A 21,167-nucleotide genomic window follows, 5' to 3' on the forward strand; every position below is an offset into this window, starting at 1 on the left:
ACAGACAGAATGCAAACAGGGTGAGAACCTGGTAGACGGTGAGGAAATAAAAGCTTTTATGATATAAAATATCTAAAGTAAAAAGAGAAATAAATAAAGACAGAACTATGGACAGAACATAAGGGTAGAAAAGGGAGAATGTATTAGGGAGAGAGATTGAGAGACAGACAGACGTACAGACAAACAGATGGAGAAAGAGAAAGGAGAGAGAGAGACCTAGACAGAAAAATGGACAGACAGACAGACAGACATATGGAGAGACATATAAAGAGAGAGAGAGAGAAGGGGGTGGAGGCAGGAGGGATAGAATTTGTGATGCAAAATGAGTTAGTGTAACATCAAACCCTGCTCTAGATTTACAAATCTGAACTGATCTGATTCTGTCCTGGTGCAATATAATCCTGATAGTCTCATATCCAGACACTCTTTGAGACCAGCAAGAAGAGTAGGCATGGCGCGTCTTTCATGTCTACGGCCTCGCTAGCCTTCCGCTGGCAAAGCTCCGACGGGAAGGAGCACGGCTGGAGCACTGGTCCTGCCAGTCCAACATCCAACAATGCACGACACCAACAAGTATCCACGTTCTGAGTGACGGTCGCTATGGGGCTGACATGACGATCTCTAGTTGGATGATCTGCATTGAAGGGGGAAAAAAATGAAAATTAAGACATCAACACCAACTTTGCGGTTGGCATGTGTATTTTCTGTGTCACCAAAATCACAAATTATCCTCACAAATTCATAATTTTCTTGACTGCATTTAATTTGAAGATTTTTCTTCCACGTGGCATGTACAAATGTGTCATGTTGTTGTTGTTGTTTTGGTTTTATGTCATGAATCACTCAGAATTCATGGTCAGGGTTATGTCATGGTCTACACATGTATATGCTATCTAGTCTAGTCCATTTTATGCATCTTTTATTCATTTATAACACAGTCATCAGGATGAGTGGAATGTTCCACCAGGCTTTAATACATTCATGAAATCCACAAGGTCATGAAAGCAGCACTGTCCTTTTATTTTTCTATCTGTTTGATTAAAGGTCAAATGACTTGTTTGGTTGGGGTATCAAAGTAACAATCATTTCCCTCCCCCCATATTCTGCCTGCTAATAACAGTCCATTTTCCCCCTTTTGAATGGATTTTGGCATCCAAGAGGATGCTTTAAATATACTTTGAAATTTAGAGAAGCAGTTTTGAGTTTCATGTGATATTACACAAGGGAATTCATTGAAACAAAAATTAATAAAAATACTCTTACAGAAAAAAATGTTCTTACTTACACATCCTGAAATGCACAATACTGAAATTCTGTTGAGTGACGTCAGTGTCATCTGTTGACGGGCTCATCTTCATTAGTTCGCTTCCTGATATGACCAAGTCTGTAGGATGAAAAAGAGAGTGAGAAAAGAATATGAAAGTTTGAGTGAACATTTGAGAGGAATGCCCATAAAGGATCATGTCCCTGCAATGTTATTTGGAAAAGTAACATGGAAACATGCCAGTTATGCTCAGTGTAGGATGAGGTGCATTTCAGGTCTTGTGTTATATTAGTACTTATGATGCAGTGATTGACAGATAATGTCATCAACAGAATTTTGGTTTGAAAGGGTTTTTTTTTTGGCTTTTTTTTTTCTTGCAGGCAAATCCAAGTACAATGTAATCTGAAGAATAATGTGGTAGAAGAAAAATTATTACAATATAATATATGGCATGTAAATCAGATATTCATTTAGCCATGCAAGTCATGTTGAGGGTATCATGAATTAACATACATGGTAGTACTCTGTACATTTGTACTGCAAAGGTCTTCTACTGTATGGATCTACAATTTGTAGATTGACCTGCATGTAAAGACTACAGATGAAGAGCAAGGGTTGATTCTAGAAATAGGTATGGCTAAGCAAGTTCAACTGGGACAATCAACCCCAAACTGCAACGACAGTCCAAGCTCATTACTGTTCAGTGGTCTGTCTCTCCCCAAGCACTGACCAATGGGGAAATAGATAATAAAAGCTGGCTTGGGGGGGGGGGGGGGGGGGGGGGTATTGTTTCGCGACTAGGACCAATTCTCGGTGTTGCTTATGAATGTAAATATTTTGTCACCAGTGGTCTGGCTTGTTCAGTATGCAAATGAATGAGGTGATCTTACCCATCCAAGCGTAATAAGGGGAGATGGAGCAGGATCACACTTTCGGTGGCGATTTGTAATTTGGAGTTACTGTGCAGCAGGTGCAGGAGAGCGCACATACAGTAATCGCATATAACTTTTTTCTTTCTTATCATGACTAAAACACTGTCACTTCACAATGCATTTTCAGGGCATGTAACTTGATATTTTTTTCCCCCAAGACATAACAATTGTTGAGAATATCTACAAAATGTCGGTAGAGATAGTGCTCGATGTTTTTCCTCTACGATCAAATACAGCACGTGCTGTGCATCAGCACAGCATTGTCAACACTTTGACATGGAAATTAAATAGCGCCACCGCCATTTGAATTTTTATAGTGATATACGATAGGGAGAATTCTTAGAGGAAGCACATCATGACTAAAACATTGTCACTTCATAAAAGAAATGCATTTGCTGATATCAGAGTATGCAATCATTTTTTTCCCCAAACATAGCAATTGCTAAGAAAATCTACAAAACTTTGGTAGACTGGAGATAGAGATAGTGCTCCATGTTGTTTTTTTTTGTGCTTGATCAAATAGAGCATTGCCATTTATGTCAACACATTGATAGAGAAATTAAATGGCGCCACCGCCGTTTGAGTTCTTACAGTGATATACAATGTACGATAGGGAGAATTCATCCAGGAAGCACATCATACAGTACCTGTTGAAGTCCTGGCACCCCGTCAGCTCTCGCTGCAGTCTCTGGGTCTCCTCGATGTAGACCGGGATGTCCTCCAAGCGGGTCGGAGGCAAGATGTTGGGGATGTACTTGGCGAAAAGGCCTGGATTGAGCTGAGCATATTCTGAAGATGGGATCAAAAGTTAAAGGTCAAGGGTGAGATTTTGTGTTGCTAGAGGGCCTCTCACTGCTGGACAGAGTTACTCTCAGTGTGTTAACAGTAAGTCCTTTATCTTTGCAATGAATATGATAGGCTGTTAAATACACTTTCAAGTTTTATGTCAACTGAATGGAATGACAGAGGAAAAATTGGTGGATTTATGATGGTAAGATAGACAGTCAGTTAGGAAAGGTTTTTTTTTTTTTTTTTTTTTTTTTTTTGCTCTGAGTCCACTTCATTGCAGACTTGACATGACATACATAAAATAGGCAATTTGCTTGCATTACATCATGATCTTTTTTGAATGTTGTGAGCTGATTTTAAATGTAGCTGTGGCATGACATACTCAGATTCAGTGTTGGAGAGAGAGAGAGTGTTGGAGGAGTGGTAAAAAAAAATCTTACAACTTTAATTGTGATATTGAAGAGGCAAGTGAAGAAATAATGGTCTCAAATTTTCTTAAAAAGACACACATTTACTGTGACCCAAAACTAGGTTAGTCACATAATGGACATTCATGTCAATTACAAACTTTCAGCAAGAAGGCCACTTCATACCAATGATGCATGTGACAGATGCTTGTGTACATTGTCCCCACAAAATCCTGACACTTTTTTTTCAGACTCAAAGCATTCCAAGATGTATGATTTTCCTACTTGATTTTCAAAAACACAATTCTGTCAAGAAAGAAAAAAAAAAGGCTCGTAAGTTAACCATGAAAAGGGGATACATGCACTGCTCGACTGCTTTTTTGCTGGCAAATTGCCAATCCATCCATTCTTTGTCAACAGGCAAAAATAATCTTGTTTGGGGGGTCTTGAAAGTTCTAGAAGAATTGCGGAAGAAATGGGTTATAAACTGTGTCCTGTCGTATGTAATGCATTTAGGCCCCCCCCCAAAAAAAAAAAAAAAAAAAAAAAAAATTATTAAATTACATCACAGCAATTCTTGAAATTCAGTATTAAACAATTTGAAATTCAGTATAAACTTGGGAAATCTCATCATAAACTTTGAACAAAATGACTTTTTTTTTTCTTCTAATTTTGCTGAAAATTACCTAACTTGGATGCATTGTCAGTCTTCATCTCTACCACATCTTATGAAAACCTTATCAATGTTGTATTACTGAGAATGGACAGACAGACACACAGACAGACTAATATACTCCCCTATTCTCTTGGCAGGGAGGCTTGCAAGAATATGATATCCCAACCTACTTTTCAAAGGAAACAACTGTTATGTACTAGACGGCAATTGTTTGCAAATACAATGACTGCTACTTGATAAAGGGTGCATACAGGAATAATAGGATGACTCAGAACATGAAATTAGGTCAAGGATCGTAGATGTGTACATGCCCAAAAGTAGGGCACTGGTATCCTTCTCAGAACTGACAGTGTTTTGACTGACCTACTTTTGACTAACCAACAGACAATCATCCTTAAGGGGACAAAAATACCCACGCCAGGTGCATGACAGGCACATGCGAACGTGGCACACTATAAAAGAGTTTAATAATTGGTTTCAAATCCCATAGATTTGAAGTGCTGTGTAAACATGATGTTATCAAGTATTATCTTCCGATCAGATCTCTCTTCATGTAAACAAACAGGCTAGACTATAAAAATCTCATTTGTACGACTAGTTAGCCAAGAGGAAGCAACAACTTGCTCAGACAGTTTCTATTCTTTTGCACTGGCAATTTTACAGAATGGGTGCTAATAATTTTTGGCTTGATCTTTTTTTTTTTTCCATTCTACAGAATGGATGCGTGTAATGTATGGCTTGATTTTTTTTTCAAGTCTTTCTTTGCAACGACAGTAATTCCCAGAGAGTTGCCATGGAATAATGGCATCAAAAATAGAATTTTTTAACCACATTAACACCTCACACTAATAAAGACAGACAAAAATGCAAGAGGTAATAACATAAACACCATGTGCTTTCCAAACTGTCCCTGTCTTCTGCCATATTCTATCACCCATTATATGCACATAATGAAGGGGCCACATGGGTGATTCAATACACTCATGTTGTATTATCAGATGCTTGCTTGCCAGAAAATAAACCTTTTTTTGTACGGCTGTTGACAAGGGGTGGCACCAATCCATCATTTATGGAGCAGATCGGGAGGCACCATTGGATAAATTGGTGGTCACCATGACATTTCGAGAATTTTGGCTGACCTTGGCTGAAAGAGTACAGACTGCTGACGATCTCCGAGGCAACCGGTTGGGTGAACGGCAAACGGCCTGGTCCTGGGCATCCTCAAGCAAGGCTGCCGGAGAGACACAGAGACGATAGAGAGAGAAAGAGGGAGAGATAAAATTAGGTGTTGAGATGGAGACAGACAGACAAACAAACAAACAGACAAACAACATGCTGCCATGAAAACAGAGAGATCAAAGAATACTCACAGAAAAAATCAATATCTATCTCTCTATCTATCTATCTATCTATCTATCTATCTATCTACGTACCTATCTACCTATCTATCTATCTATCTATCTATCTATCTATCTATCTATCTATCTATCTACATTATCTATCTATCTACATTGTATCTATCTATCTATCCATCCACTAGAAGTCCGGAAATCCCCAACCGTAGTAGTCTTGAAAATCACGGCTCAAAACACATCTTTTCATTTAACTGTTCATTATTATCAAGCACATCAGAAGCTCAGAAAATTTTGCAGCGCAGAAGAATATATGTCTATAGTTTTTGCGCTTTATAAATTGATATCATTATTATTACTCTATCTACTCTATCTATCCATCTATCTTTCTATATATCTCTCTATAGATCTATACCTATCTAGATTTATATCTTTCTCTCTATTATTATACCCATATACCATCACATAGGACAGTATAAAAAGATTTTTCTGAAATTTTTGACATGCTGTACAAGAAGGTTTTAAGTCCCAATATGAAGGCAAGGGACTTCTAATTTCTCCCACAGAGAGCATTTGAAACCCTGTTCCTAATACATGGTACATTAGATGTACATACTGTATAATTCCTAGTCAACAGTCATCAGCTGCTATTGGTTGGTCAAAAGTACCTTCAGAGTAACATAAATCTTCAACTATCTTCAATAGCATCATCAACAAACTCACAGCTACTGTAACTGGCAACACACAAATATCAGTATGTGTAACATCAGCATCTTTTGCACCTCATTCATGAAGTGCACATGTCCCAAATTGCATGTCCCCAATTTCATTATGCACTGCTTTCCTCATTTGCCATGTGTTAAATCCTTTATGTGCTCAGGCACTATGCAGTATAAAGCTTTTTTCATCAAGCTCTCAGTACCCCCATCCAAACTTGACCTAGTTGTAAAGTTAGCAAGCCAATGTTGTACACTTGAGAGTAGCAATTTGCTTTAATAACAGTCCAACAATTAATGCGCCGCAGTCCAGGAGGACCATGGTGCCATTATGGGTGCCTTGGTGTCCTGGGGCCAATATAAATTGATGTTGGGCCACCAAAATTCCAAAAAGGCTATCTTTTGGTGGCCCAATTGGGCACTTAAGATTCCACATGGTATGAATATTCATAAGGACTGGTCAAGAAATATTTTTCTGAAAAAAAAATGTGAAATTTCAAAATGTCATATATTTCTTATTTCTTATCCGATTTTTTTCCTTTGAAATTGATATATATTTTTGAGGTGGATTTCCTCTTCAAACATGAATGTTCTTCATTGAGACAACATTCATTAAGCATATTAACATTGCAAGTGATCTGTCAGTACATATATTCATATCTATCCAATTGTTGACTGGTGTTTGCCTAAACTGTAAATGTGGACATTTCTGCATGAGTAATTTTTTCGTGCTCGGCTGGGTAAAGACGAATTTCACACATTTGTAATTTTGCAGATGGTTGCTTCAAACAGCTCACTGCTGCCAGTGCAGGTAAGGGCCTTGGCAGCACACACATGTATTACAGTAGTGAAAGGTAACTAGTCTGCATGAGCAATACAAAGTCATGCACACTACAGGACCAGCAAGCACAAAGAAAAACTTCAAATTGCATAGCAGTTTGCTACCCCTAAATAATATGCTAACCTTGAAGTCTTGAAAGATATAAAACAATATGACATAGAACAAGCAGAGATATTTTGAGAGCATGTATTTTTTGCGCTTGTTCATGTTGCACGAATTGTGCAAAAAATTTCGCTTTTACAGTACCTCATAAAGTATAATGTACACATGTACCTCTGTGGAAAACATCAAGGGTGTGAGATAAATGACAGCTAGAACAAATGGCATTGAAGAGAGAGAAAAAGAAGCCACAAAGAGGACTTGAATGAATTTTTGTATGCGTCACCATAGGCATAAGTTCAATATCTCAAAGTGACTTTAACTTCTATTCCTGGTTCCCAAGATGACCGTTGACAATAATAGTGATTGCCTTAAACTGTGTGCTGGCTAACAAATCAAACACAATTACATAGCTAACATACTTTTTGGATATGGTGTAATGTTATGTCTACAATGTATAATATGTGGTCAATATGTAACATTCACTTCATGGTGTAATATAATACCCAGTAGATATGTAGTTAACCCGTTCCATACTGAATTCTGGAATCCCCATAAACATAATACAAAGACCACCAGGTTCCCGTAAGGAATAGGTTAATATACAAATTCTGTACAACGTATCGTGTACACACATTTTCAATATTATGTGAAAGTACAATCCTGACATTTCTATGAAAGATACAGTATATATAAAGTGTAGGTTCCTTTTGTTTTTCATGAACACAGTAACAGTGTGCAAAACATAAAAAATGCTGTGATAGTTTATTGTCCTTTTCTTCTTAATAAATGTGTGTGTGGTGTGTGTTAGTGTATAATGTTGGTGTTTCTCTGAGAGTTCACATTGCATAAACAGCTTGATGTATCCAATACTCCATGTGCCTTGGCAATGGTAAACTTGCAAGCTTTTTCATAGCCCTGAATTATTCTAATAGCGATTCATTTAAACTTGACCTACTTGTAGACTAGCAAGCCCACTCGGGTGACGTAATACGCCTCAGTCCAAAAGGAATACCTTGGTGACACAATAAAGTTTTGTTTTGTTTTGTTTTGTTTTGTTTTGTTTGTTTGTTTGTTTGTTTTTTTTTTTTTTTGGGGGGGGGAAGGTAATCTCCATTCATTAACAGTTAGTTTTCAGACATCTGTGCCAGCTGGCAAAGAAAGCACTCTAGCATACATGAGTGTCCATCAGTGGTCAAGGCACAGTAAGGATCAAACTGCACTTACCTAGTACTCTAGCTATGTGTAAGTCGACGATGTACTGTGTGAATAGCTTGGTCAGCTCTCTCCTCAGATCACTCTTCATTCGAGGTACGACGTAAAAACGGTTCTGGAAAGAAAAGGGATGAACGTTGACTTGTGTGTATTATACAGACATTCAATAAATGATATTGTGATGTGCTGAGAGTCATTCCACTTTAAAGAATATTTTCAACAAGCTTCTTCCTCCTTTCACTTTTAATTACTTTTATCACCACCAGAATTTCCATCATTCTCATAATACTAATGATTATCTATCATTAATTCTTAACCTGTTGAGGACCGTTTGATTATTGCTACAACATGCATTTCCCATAGACACCTGCCTGAGTATACTTGGGACTAGTCCTCAACGGGTGGTAATTAACAAGGCAAACACCACTTTGATGGTCCTGAAGCACTTTGGTAGAGGAAAAGTGCTTGTAAACATCACAATCATAGTCCGAAACATTCTAGTAAAAGGAAAGTACTAGCAAACATATAACTTTTGCAGTCCCTACTTAACAATGAAGGATTCTGGCAGAGGAAAAGTCCAAAGCATGCCTGTCACACCAATAAATATCATAAAACATTGGTATAAAGTCACCACATGGAAGGGAACTTTTCCCAGCATATACGTTTTCATAAGCAACACCCAACATAACACTACCACTACTTGATGATGAAGAGCTTTTAATCACTGACTACTAGTACATCGATGTGGTTGTCATGTTTATTGCCGTTGTTATCATTATTTACCATACTCGTCATTGCAGTCGCCATATTTGATAGGCTTTAATACAACAGTAACATGAGCACAATCCATTGACACTTTGCCAACAGGGAATTAGTTCTTGGCTGAGAAGGGATTGTTTGCTGTAAAGGCAAAAGGGGAACTGTGACTGTAAATTTACCTACCACATGACCTTGAACGCTTTGCTTTCAGTAAAAGTGCCGTTCACATTGCCAGTGAAATTTTGCGAAACTTCGCCAAAAAAATCGCAAGCCGGAGTGCGAAATTTTGCTCTCCAAGCAAAGTTTGCAGCCCCGAATTGTAATGTGAATGCTCACCGCAGAAAAATCTTAAAGTTTTTCACATGACTTCCACACTCCTCCTCGCTGCACAAGACTCCGCGCACGAAATGTGGATGGTATGGGAGTGAAGGTTTATGTGGGGTTTTCGTGATGCTGCTGTACGTACTATCTATAAAGCATGAGCGAGCAGTAGATTGCATACACTATGTAATGTCTCAATGTAGGGGGAAGAATTACACATAACTGCACCATTGTACCATTGCACCCATTGTATCTAGGCCACATAAACACATGAACTACATCATATCGACACTGTATTTTCACGCACACACATCGTTCTTCTACTACATGTAGTATTCATAGACGTCACAAGTCATGTGAGTCAAACCTGTGCCAAATTGAACTGCATACTGGGATCATACCTCGTGAATGTGCAATGCGATGCGAAATTTCACTAACTACTCCTCCGGTGTGTAACTTTGCAAAATTTCGCTGCAGTGTGAATGGACACTCGTAATTTTGTGAAGTTTCACTTCGCGATTTTTCCAAATGAGAATGGTTCTAAAGAGTGTCTTTGGCCTGAGAATTAGATATGAATTTCCTAAAGACAACTTTGCAAATGACATTGCAAATAAGCTTTTTCTTGTTTCTGTCACTTCTGACAGAATTGATTCTTTGATAATATAAATTTATTGATTCAAAACATCTGTCTTGTATTCAGCTCTACAGTAGTTCGGCACTGCAGGTACCAACTGCATGTGTGTATCCACTCATGTATGAATACAATTGTTGACCCATGCTGATATTATTGCAATATTTGCATGCCTGTTTCACAGTGTTAACTACAGAATTACCAAGTACATGTAGGCATACGTATTAACTCTTTTATGCCATGGTGTAAACTCCCTGTGTGCCACGTTATTCTGAGACAGCAACATGTAGTCATGCTGTCAGAAAACATTCAGTTCAACAAGTATGTGTAGCTTTTAAAGATTTTGTTACCCTGAACATGTAATTCATAGCAAAGCTGCAGAGAAAATGCCAAGCTTTCCTTTGATGCAAATTGTATGATGAATTACTTGTGGTATTTTTTCTTTCAAATGACCAGCAGCTACATTATTGCAGAGGCATCACTTTTGCACACAAAACAGTTACAAAAACTAAGAATTCACTTGCATATCCAATAGGTGATAGGCATGATTTTTCCATAATACATCTAGATCATTCAGTTTCAAGAGCATCAAATTGGATTAATGGTGTATTGTGACATTATTGTTGTTGCTACATGTAGCACTCATACATTTTGATTGACAGATCTGAAATGCAATACATTCTTCAGTTTTTGTGATAAATGTCAATTTCATATTGGGTGTTTGTAACCCCTTCTGTGCTAGGGACTTTGGAGAGTGTGTACAACGCAATGGGGTTTTCTGTGCCAAACAGCACTACACATTGGTTTCTATGAACGTCACCTGAAATACGTGAGGGTAAAGATGTACTTTGACTTGTGTAAGGAATACCGTTTATTAAAGGGGAAAATCCAGTCCATAGTCTGCTAAGAAAGTGTAAAATATTACGAGTTCAACAGTAAAATTTTGATTGAAATCGGGTGAACAATTAGGAAGTTATGACATTTTGAAGTTTCAATAATTTTTCAAGAAACAGTTCTTGAACGGTCACTATACAAATGACAAAATGAGCATGTCATCCCCTCACAACTTGCCATATAAATAGTTTGTACATAAAATTAGGAAATTTACAGTTTTTCATTCAAATGCAATTATGCTTGAGGCTCAAATCCTGGTATGTCATACTGATCACTATTCTGAAGTCATTCAACTAGGAATAACATCATGTTTCAGACATGAGTGACAGAAACATTATTATTTTTTTTTTTTTAACACGATCAATGAAAGATTGTGAGGATATGACATTGCTCACTCATTTGCATATTCATTTCCACTGTATAAGAACTGTTTTGTAAAAATTAGCAGAGCTTCAAAATTTCATAACTTCCATATATTTCTCATGATCCAATTTCAGTCAAATTTTTACTGTTGAACTCACAAGATTACTCTTTTTTTATCAGACTAACTTATTTTTGGACTGGATTTCCCCTTTACAGAGGGATCGTCTACACATTGGTGTCTATGAACATCACCTGAAATATGGGAGGGTAAAGATGTACTTTGACTTGCGTAAGGAATACAATTTATTAAGAATGTTACAGACTTTGTCTCTCTTGAGGGACTGCGAGAACTTTGCTCTAAAATTACAATGCCCTCCCTCTCAGAAAACAACAAACAAACAAACAAATAAACAAACAAACAAACAAACCATATCATACATCATGCTATTCTGAAATTCACTTCAAGTCCTTTTGCTCCACTCTCAGATTAGGAATTAATCATACCTGACAAGCATTGAAACTATGACAGGTATGGTTTTGGATTTAATCCCAGTGTGTTAGTTAGTAAACATGACTTTCATCAGAAAACATGTTTTGCACCTAGTCCTTTCAGCATCACGAAATGGTGAAAATGTGAGCACTGCATAAGTAAAAGCTTTGTTTTCATACTAAAAACTCACACTATTGATGATAAAAATGAAATTTACAGTAATGACAATGATGATACTATTTAAATGAAAATTAACAGTAATACAAAAATGATACTGACTATTCTTCTAGAACTACTACTGATCAATAATGATAACAGCAGGGGCGGATCTGGGAATTCCGTAAAGAGGGGGCGTGCTTAATACAAAACTATAAAAAGGGGGGGGGGGGCGCACGCACCCCTCCCCTCATTTTTTCTTTTTATTTGTTTTGTTTGAACAAAAAATAAAGGGGAGGGGGGCGTGCGCCCGGTGTCATCCTCCCTGCATCCGCCACTGTAACAGTTATCACTAATACCACCAGTAGTAGTACAGCTGTGGTAACAGTACTGATACTATCATATCTGTCCATATAAAACTTGTACTACCCACGGTATCTATGTCAACATAACATTCATGCCACACAGCTGTGCAAAATGGCAACATTGATCAAGTACATGAAATTGACTATTGCTCCACAGGAGCTATAACAGGATGTTGGCGTACACACGGGGAATGATAATTCCAAGCTCTGATGAGGGTTGGCAGTCATTGTTTTTGTTTTTTTTAATACACTGTAAAAGGCACTGTGAGTATCTTGTGGGAGCGATGTACAGACTGTGGAACTTATGGGGACTTTACCCATGTGGACAATGAACTCTGCAGTCGAAAGTTTTCAGGAAGTTCCAGGAAGTTGAGAAAGTGAGTAATCTACAGTGCTTATGGAAGGAAGATGTGATATGTATTACTCTTCATGAATGCATTCAATCCATTTTGGAATTAAAGGGATGGTATAGTAATGGTTGTGGTGAATTCAGCGTTTAACTTTTTGCAAGATACTTAGAAACCCCTTTCTGGACTGTTCTAAAGTATACAATTCTATTTGAGGAATTTAATGTTTATATTTGATGAAAATCAGAAATGAAATGGCCGAGATATCGGGAAAACAAAGAAAAACAAAGTGACCCTAATGAAAGATGGGTTCCATCTTTTACTACAAGTAGGATTGCTTTGTTTTGGATATCTCAGCCATTTCAAAACCAATTTTCATCAAATAATCTTTCTCTTAGAATTGTATGTTCTTTTATATATCATTAGAGGTTTCTCATTATCTTTAAAAAAAAATCATCATCAAGAAAATGTTGATAACCTCAAGTTCCATCTCAACCGAAACTGCACCATCCCTTTAATGTCAGTGTCTTGCATTATCCTGAAACGACTCTGTGAATATTGGATTCTTGAAAAGCGTATTGCTTTCATGATTGTGTGAAGCCACACTGACAGTCAAAATGAGCCCAACACACATGTGAAACTTGTTAATCCCTTATATACATGTATGTAAGCATGCTCTCCTGTGGTCAGCTTTTGTGTGTGGTTTGTCATGCCCAGGCCAAACCGAATCGACCACGATTCAATTTAAAGGCTCGTGATTACAACTGTCTGGATCAACATCAACAACGTTTGAGTGTTTTATATTTTTGTTTTTGGTTTTTTTACGTTGCTACATGTAGTATTTACAGGAATTCTGCATCCATAGTCAATGGTACTGTGCGTGATAGCTGTTTTCAAAAGGTCAGCTGACATTTACAAAGTTCTGTGTTATTTTAGAGCCATAGTGATTTTTGGAGTTGACCTATTGACCATTCAGTTTGAAAGGATATGTCTAAAATTTGACCTGAATAATCAATCATGCACTAGACAAAAAAAAAAAAATCCATATTAAAGTCATTTAAACAAAGGTGACCAAATGTTAAAAATTGTGCTTAAAGCTTGTGTAAGTAAAAAAAAAAACCAACCAAACTTCAATGGTTTAGGTGTATCTGATGCATATATAATAAGAATATGGGTACACACCACTTTTGTGTGTGTGTGGGGGGGGGGGGGGGAGGGGATGCATTTTTCACTAACCAAGTAGACTGCATTTTCATATGGTTTTTAGACACTAAAATATGTCTTCCTAAAGATACTTGAGAAATGAAAAGAAACTCTTCAATTAACTGTAAAGATATAAACTTTCTTACAAAATAGCATCACATCTCCTACATTTAGAAATTGCCTGAGGTTTTTTTTTCTTCAAACAAGTTTTTAAATAAAACATTTGCATAGACATAAAACAAAATTACAAGCTACTTAGATCTGTTCTTTTAGTTTCTGTACAACTAAGAATAAAATCCAATACCAGTAATATGAATTAGATCACATATAAAACCTCATTAAATTTCTATTTGAAACCCTGTACATTTCATGAAAAACATTAATCCCAGTCTGCATTTTGACTAAATCCACAGTATTACAACTATTCAGGATTTCACTGTACATCATTACAGCCACTGTACTTTCTCAATGTCTGCATTAATTTAAGTGTGCAGACGATGTTCAATGCTCGAAGTAATTTCTTTTTGTTTGGCATTCTACTGTACATTTCCTTCCTTTTTATGACATAAAAATCAACACACTTTCTCCGCCAAACATTTCACTCAGTTCAACAACCATGTCCACAACCCATGGCCAAAAAGAAGGGAGTGCAGTTAATAAATTGATGCAGTTTAAAATACACTGTTATTTTGGGTATGCGTGCACATCACATTCATTCATGTTGGGGATCAGAGTTGGCATTTTCGTCTGTTGCCAAAATTTGCAACTAGCTGAGCACCGAACCTGCAAAATTCCAGTGAAAATAAAATCCCCATGATAATTGATATGTAATGGAATATCACTTTATGGCATATGCACTATGAACTTTCAACACTTGTCATTGAGACCAGCTGTACCACTATGGGACACCATTACACGTGTAGCACTTTTACGAGGAAATCATGGGTGTGGCAATACCGTCATGACCTAAAGTTCTGCTTACTCACCATGTAGTTGAAGATGGGAACGATGCCTCCCAGTGCCTGAGTGTACTGCTTCAGTATGTGGTGGAACTGGCCAAGCACCTGGGTCTCGGAACAGTTCTGCAAATGGGGATTGTAAAACGGATGCCAAACTCAGACCAATTTTCAGATAATCTGTGTTGTTTTTCCTCTGCCAGTGTTCGAAATATTTGTGCATTCATGGAGGAAGCAAGCCATTTACTGACAAACCTAAACATCTAGGGCTACTCCTCTCCAGCGCAGAGTCCACAGGAATGGTAATGCTTTTGTGTACACTTTTATAAAGGCATTATTCCCCACTTGCAGATGAAACAAAAACCTAGCTTTAGTGCTTGAAAATAGTTTTGAAATGTGAGTTGGGGATAAAAACAATCACTGTAAAAATGTTTATCATTACCGAGTATAATCAGTGTTAAGCATCAAAATGTGAACAATAGTTGTAATAAAATTGTTTCTAGACTAAACGGTCTACAGTTATGGTTTACTCAGGAAAATAGTGATACCTCCCTATATTCTAGGCTTAATTGCAATATTCTACATGGTAGGATGTTTTGCGATACAACTAACCTACACATATGCATCAAATGTGATAACTGGAACATTTTTTAAAATCACTGCTCCCAATGGTAAACAATACCTTTGATACATTTCACCCAACTGTCCTTAACAAGCAGATGACCATAATTACCGTAACCTGGACCACCGCTTTCGAGAATCAATCTTGAATCCTTTTTGCACCAAAGTGTGGAGGGATATGATCTTAATCTATCTTTTTCTACCATCATACAAAACATCATTCCCACTGGACTTTCCTAGCTCAAGGTATACTTAGCTTTAATATTACCGGTACATTTTTAGCCAGAGTATCTAGTGACTTTTGACCTTGACTTCTATCACTTTCATCATCTCATGTACCAGGTAGATAATTTCCACCTATGATATTTCTATCCTTGTTTCAAAATTTCATTGCAAGACATTCGTAGCTCAAATTGTTGCGGGAAATTGACATTAGTGGTAGAGACTTCAGTGATCTTTGACATCAAGGATTTTGCCCAAAACCCTACAACAGTTTATCTTCGCTTCATGCAACATTAGTTGGCTAAGTTCCTGGAAAAAAATCATCTGATACAAACTTTTGTAGATAGGGTTTCTTCTTGAATCTGCATTCATTAACTCATACGCCTTTACTGTTAGTAAGATCTGGGGTGTGCAAACAGAATACTGAAGCAATAACATATTCCTCTTGCACCCATTGAGAGTTAAGGTACAACATATAATGGTATACCATTCATCAAACATCCCTAAACACCAGTTTTCTGGATTTTCAAGTGTCACAATAATTGTCTCATACTGTATTTGAAACCATCATCAATACCCAGCATCGTGCATATGTATCATAATATAATGTGAAAGATCTCAAATGCACTGTCACATGAAGCATGATTGCAGCGTTGATAATCAAAGTGCTGTTTTGACTGAGGCTGAAGGCAGAGGGGAATGGAACATACATCGTACATACACCGTATCAATCAAACCATCAAGTCCCAGGCACCATATATTTACTGTATGTGGTGTGCTGTTCTATGCTTTCATTCATGATATAATTTCACTATTCATTCGCTACTTGCATCAAAAGAAGACCACTTAAGACAATAAACAACAAAGATTGGGGAATTCTAAACCGATTAAAAAAAAATGGTTAGATTTGCAATTGAGAAGAACAGCAAAGGATGTAATAAAATGCTTTTTAGCTTTTGAAGTTAGCGAGTTAAGAGTTGTAAAAGAAAGGCTTTGCTCATCAGTTCTATCTGCATACATATCAGATAAACAAGTTACGCAATTATGTCCTACCTGTAATTGCACTGCCATATGCTGTAAATGCTGCGTGATGGTGTGCCGCAGATCTGAGTACATACGTTCTGCAAATTGCTGACACACACACTTGTATACACAGCTGTCAGGAAAGAGGAAAATGAGAGTAGAAAATAAACCATAATGAATGTACATATATATTGAACAACCTTTGTTTAGGTTATTTTCTTTTTTGTTCGCTTTGTGTGTGTGTGTGTTTTGTCATTGTGCAAAGAATTGTTCTAATCAGGGAAGTGCCTAGCTCCTGTATCGACATCTGTAAGGCCATATTTCATCCTCATTTGAAACTGTAACATTCACTAATGAAAACAAGAACAAAACTAAACTAAACTAAAATACAAAGATAGGGTGAGTACAGAGACATGCACATTACATGTATGCTCATGGGAATCTACATGACGGCATATGAGGCACTCTCTAACATCTTTAGTGGATTTTCTTTTTCTTTCTAACCCTTCGAAGACGGACTGATTTTCCTATTCAACACACATTTCCCATTCACCCCAGCCCAAGTACAGGTTGCAGGGAATTTAACCGGCAAATTATACATGCCCTGAGTAGTAATTAAGCGCACAAACTGGCTTCCTTCTTTCTTTTTTCTGTATACTGTACGTGTCCACAAAATGGCCAGTTTTACTGTGTAATGTACCAAAGCAAAGAAAATAAGTGAATTTTTTGCCATACCTCATTTGCACTTGTTACTCTTCCAAATGAAAGTACATGAAAGATCTTTTTATGTAGCTATATAATGTTAGTGAGGGGTACCAGAATTACCACGGCAACCTCAAACCATGCTTTTATGACTTCCATCAGTTGTGTCTTCTGTATTGCACAGTTTGAAAAAAAAAAAACCCACACATCAAAACAATACAAAAGAAGATGAAAACCTACAAGGCAGCAGCTCATACATGTGTAGCTTGAACTTTGCTTCAAAGCAAAAACTAGAATTGTGTTCAGTAATGAATGTTCAAAGATGGGACCCTAGTCTCTAGCATACTGTATACGCCGAATATTTTGTGAGGTTTTTATTTTCGCGAATTTCGCGAGTCAGGTGCTATTCGCGAAAATAAAGACACGCGAAAATATTGACTCTGATCCCGATGTGGATGTGATGTACGCATGCATGTACACGTACATTTTCCCGTTCAGTACAGGACTCCATGATCGCGAATTTAACCACTCGCGAAGTCGTTGGGAATTCCCGATTCGCGAAAATTTAGCCTCGCGAAATATATGGCGTATACAGTACATTACCTATACATCTGTTCATAGGATATCTTCATATAAACGCCAGGTTCCTGAGTGAGCAGCATACGAACAGCGCCCTCAAGCTGTGGCCAGAATTGCAAGCGATAATCCTCCTCGGTCATGAATCCAGAACCTATAAAAACAGATCACATTGATGTTAAAGAGCGACAGAAACTTGTATGACTATCACATTCCTTGTGCGTTTATATATAAGCTGACATTAAAACCCACTGAGGACGGGTTGATTTTGCTACAACACGCATTTCCCATGGACATTTGCCCGAGCATACTCGGGACTCGTCCTCAACGGGCTAAGTACTAAAATATTGCACTTGTTGAATAGTTACACCCTTGAGCATAGATTATTAACCTTGGAAATCATATTGTGACTTTTACCATACCAATAATAATGCTGATCAAATGAATTTTCTAATCTCCATATAGCAAAGATTTCAGTAACAGAAATATTCTGCATTCATTTTGTTTTCTTCTCTGGTTTATTTACCTTAATCCAAACTATTATGCAAGGATCATACATGTACTTTGATGCAACATATAAATGCCTACAAAATTGTACAAACGTAAGTACTATTCATGCAACAGAATGAGGCATTGCTTCCGTTGGGGACAATTTTGCAGCAATCTTCTACAGTATGGTCCTATCATCTCAATAAATGTGACAAATGTAATAGAGGGATGAAATCAATCCGTCAGTGCAGGATTATAAACTGAAATATTTGTCGACTATCAGGGTTATTATGGACTTAAACATATTGGTGTATACGAACTACTAGATATGGATAGGGTCTAGAGAATGACAATGGTCAGGACAATGGTTAAACTTGCTGGGGAAAGCTGGGGAATGCTTTTCCAATGGTGCCTTTATATGTAATCTATTGTATCATTGTTTTGCTGTTGATCTTTTTATTATCATTTTTTTCAACGACATTTTTGCATCTTCAAATCCCCAGTGATGAATGCAAAGCCACTTGTTACTTGTTACTTGTTGAAATAATCCCAAAACTGCAGCTCTGTTGAAGCTATACTTGCTGTGTGTCAACAAGGGTGCAGAGGTGGCATAATCATAACCCACATATTTACAATAAAAGTGGTTGAACCCGTGCAAGGAAAAATAACTGCACTTGGTTACATGCATGAGTGTTTATTCAGTACGCGCAATGCTAAATAAAAGGAGTGACAGTTTCAATGTACGTACAGTGTCGATGTGTTGGACTAGGTTGTACAATATGTATTCTTTAACCCGTTGAGGACTAGTCCCGAGTATACTCAGGCGTGTGTGTATGGGAAATGCGTGTTGTGGCAAAATCAGTCCGTCCTCAACGGGTTTAATGCGACCAGCCTGAACTCCAAGCGTGCTCCTACGGTATAAACTGTGTTAATAACCTGGTAGCCTGTGTATTAAGTCTATCGGGATTTCATAATTCAGTACCGTATAAAATGGGATAAGGTATTCTATTGTTGTTGTTTTGGTTTTAATGGCATGTATCACTCGAGATTGAGTATTTACACAGTGTATGCCATTCTATATTTATACTGTGTGTATAGTCTTGTCATACTCCAGTCTCTTGTCTTACTGAAAACTCTTCTAGTCTTACCCCGAGATACAATAACAATAACATACTTCACTCAGTTGCCACAAGTTTTTTGATAAGGTATGGAAGGTATGTAAAATCATTTTATTGTTAGTGTCACTCACTGTTAGGAATGATAAAATAAAACACAAAAATTCTAAATTCACAATACATGACTAACGTTAGACTGGCCTTATAATTACAAGGCAAGCAAGTCTAGTAAATTTATTCCACTAAGACTAAGTATCTGTATCTAGACTGAGCTGTCTAGGGCCTACTACTGTAATTTAGGGTGCTGTTCGTTATTCCGAAGGTTTGCTATTCCGAAGGTTCGTTATTCCGAAGGGTCGTAAATCCGAAACACACAAATTCCCTACACTATAGAGGTTCGTTTATCTGAAAATGAATAAGGGTTTGTTAATCCGAACATTTGTGGCGTTATTCCGAAGGTTCGTTATTCCAAAGATTCGTTAATCCAAAATTGAAATTCGGAAAAATGAACATTCGGAATAACGAATCTTCGGATTAAAGAGGTGTAACCGTAATATATATGTCTAGATCTAGATCTAGGCCTACTCTCATATCAAAACTATAGCATACTTGCCAACTCTACCGCATTTGGCGGTAGACTACCGCTTTTGAATGATTTCATTAGCATTCAAGCTAGCAGTGTAGCACTGCTCGCATAGGCATCCTGGATTCTACCGCTTTCTCAAATGAAAATGTTGGCAAGTATGCTATAGCCTTGTATAGGTGCCTCCTACAACCACACTTGAGTTTGACCGATAGATCGGTCTGTGTATCTGGTCGCCGGGGATATGCTACGCGGAGACTGCGTCTGGCTTCACAGAGGAGAGCGATAACGTCAAATCAAATGATTAAAAGACTCCTACAATTGAATCAGACAGACGGATCTTTCTATCTACTTAACTTAAACTAGATAGGTACTACTGAGTTTTAACGCTTACGAAGAATCACTAAATTTACCACAGTCACACTACTCACCAAGCTAGGGGCAAATACTTGTTAGGGCTAGGCCTACATTTTAAGTAAAATTAGGCAATTTGCAGATGACATTACTTAGCAATGGAGGCCTGTACATTACTGTACAAAATGCAAGGCCACTGGGGCCCCGATTTCTATTCCATCTGACAAAGTACTCAGTAACATGCCACCGATACCTTGCCTTGTCCATGCCATGCATGGTCCATGGACAAGATTATCAAAATTCTACGCTAGTTATGCTACGCACAATTACAATAGAACCTGTGCACTAGAACCAATTACGTGAACACAGCAAAAAAGCAAGTGAATGGGACTGAAGTCTGAAAATCTAATCGGAATAGGCAATCTTGGAAAAAAAGAAACAATGTTCTCACCTAGCGGAGTCAGTAATGGAGAATACTCAGTACGTTTAGCCTCACCCATCATAGAGAATGAATTTCCAGAACATCGGATATAAGCTATCCCTGTGTCAGAGTTCTAGTAAACAACGACAAGGTAAATCCCTTTCACATTTTCGTGTTTACATCTCCACATCGGGGAGAGACAACTGCGCCATTGTAATTCAATTCTCCGCAACTTGGGCGCCCTCTAACGACTCGCAGCAAGGAGGTTTAAGAGATACAGTGATA

At 37.6% G+C, this 21,167-nt stretch overlaps 1 protein-coding gene across 1 annotated transcript; it reads right to left on the minus strand.

The window, feature by feature from the left end:
* Window positions 1-431: 431 nt before the first annotated feature.
* On the minus strand, window positions 432-20,964 carry LOC139731986 (CDK2-associated and cullin domain-containing protein 1-like). The gene is given in 11 exon segments (XM_071642859.1): window positions 432-634; window positions 1,286-1,384; window positions 2,844-2,985; window positions 5,208-5,253; window positions 5,255-5,278; window positions 5,280-5,299; window positions 8,304-8,406; window positions 14,807-14,902; window positions 16,673-16,775; window positions 17,948-18,074; window positions 20,913-20,964. Coding segments are annotated over 10 exon segments (765 nt in total). The 3' UTR covers window positions 432-634; window positions 1,286-1,332.
* Window positions 20,965-21,167: the final 203 nt, after the last annotated feature.

Source organism: Diadema antillarum, unplaced genomic scaffold (genome assembly GCF_040938485.1).
Source record: "Diadema antillarum isolate AM-2024a unplaced genomic scaffold, OU_Dant_1.0 seq00000392_RagTag, whole genome shotgun sequence".
Classification (NCBI taxonomy): domain Eukaryota; kingdom Metazoa; phylum Echinodermata; class Echinoidea; order Diadematoida; family Diadematidae; genus Diadema; species Diadema antillarum.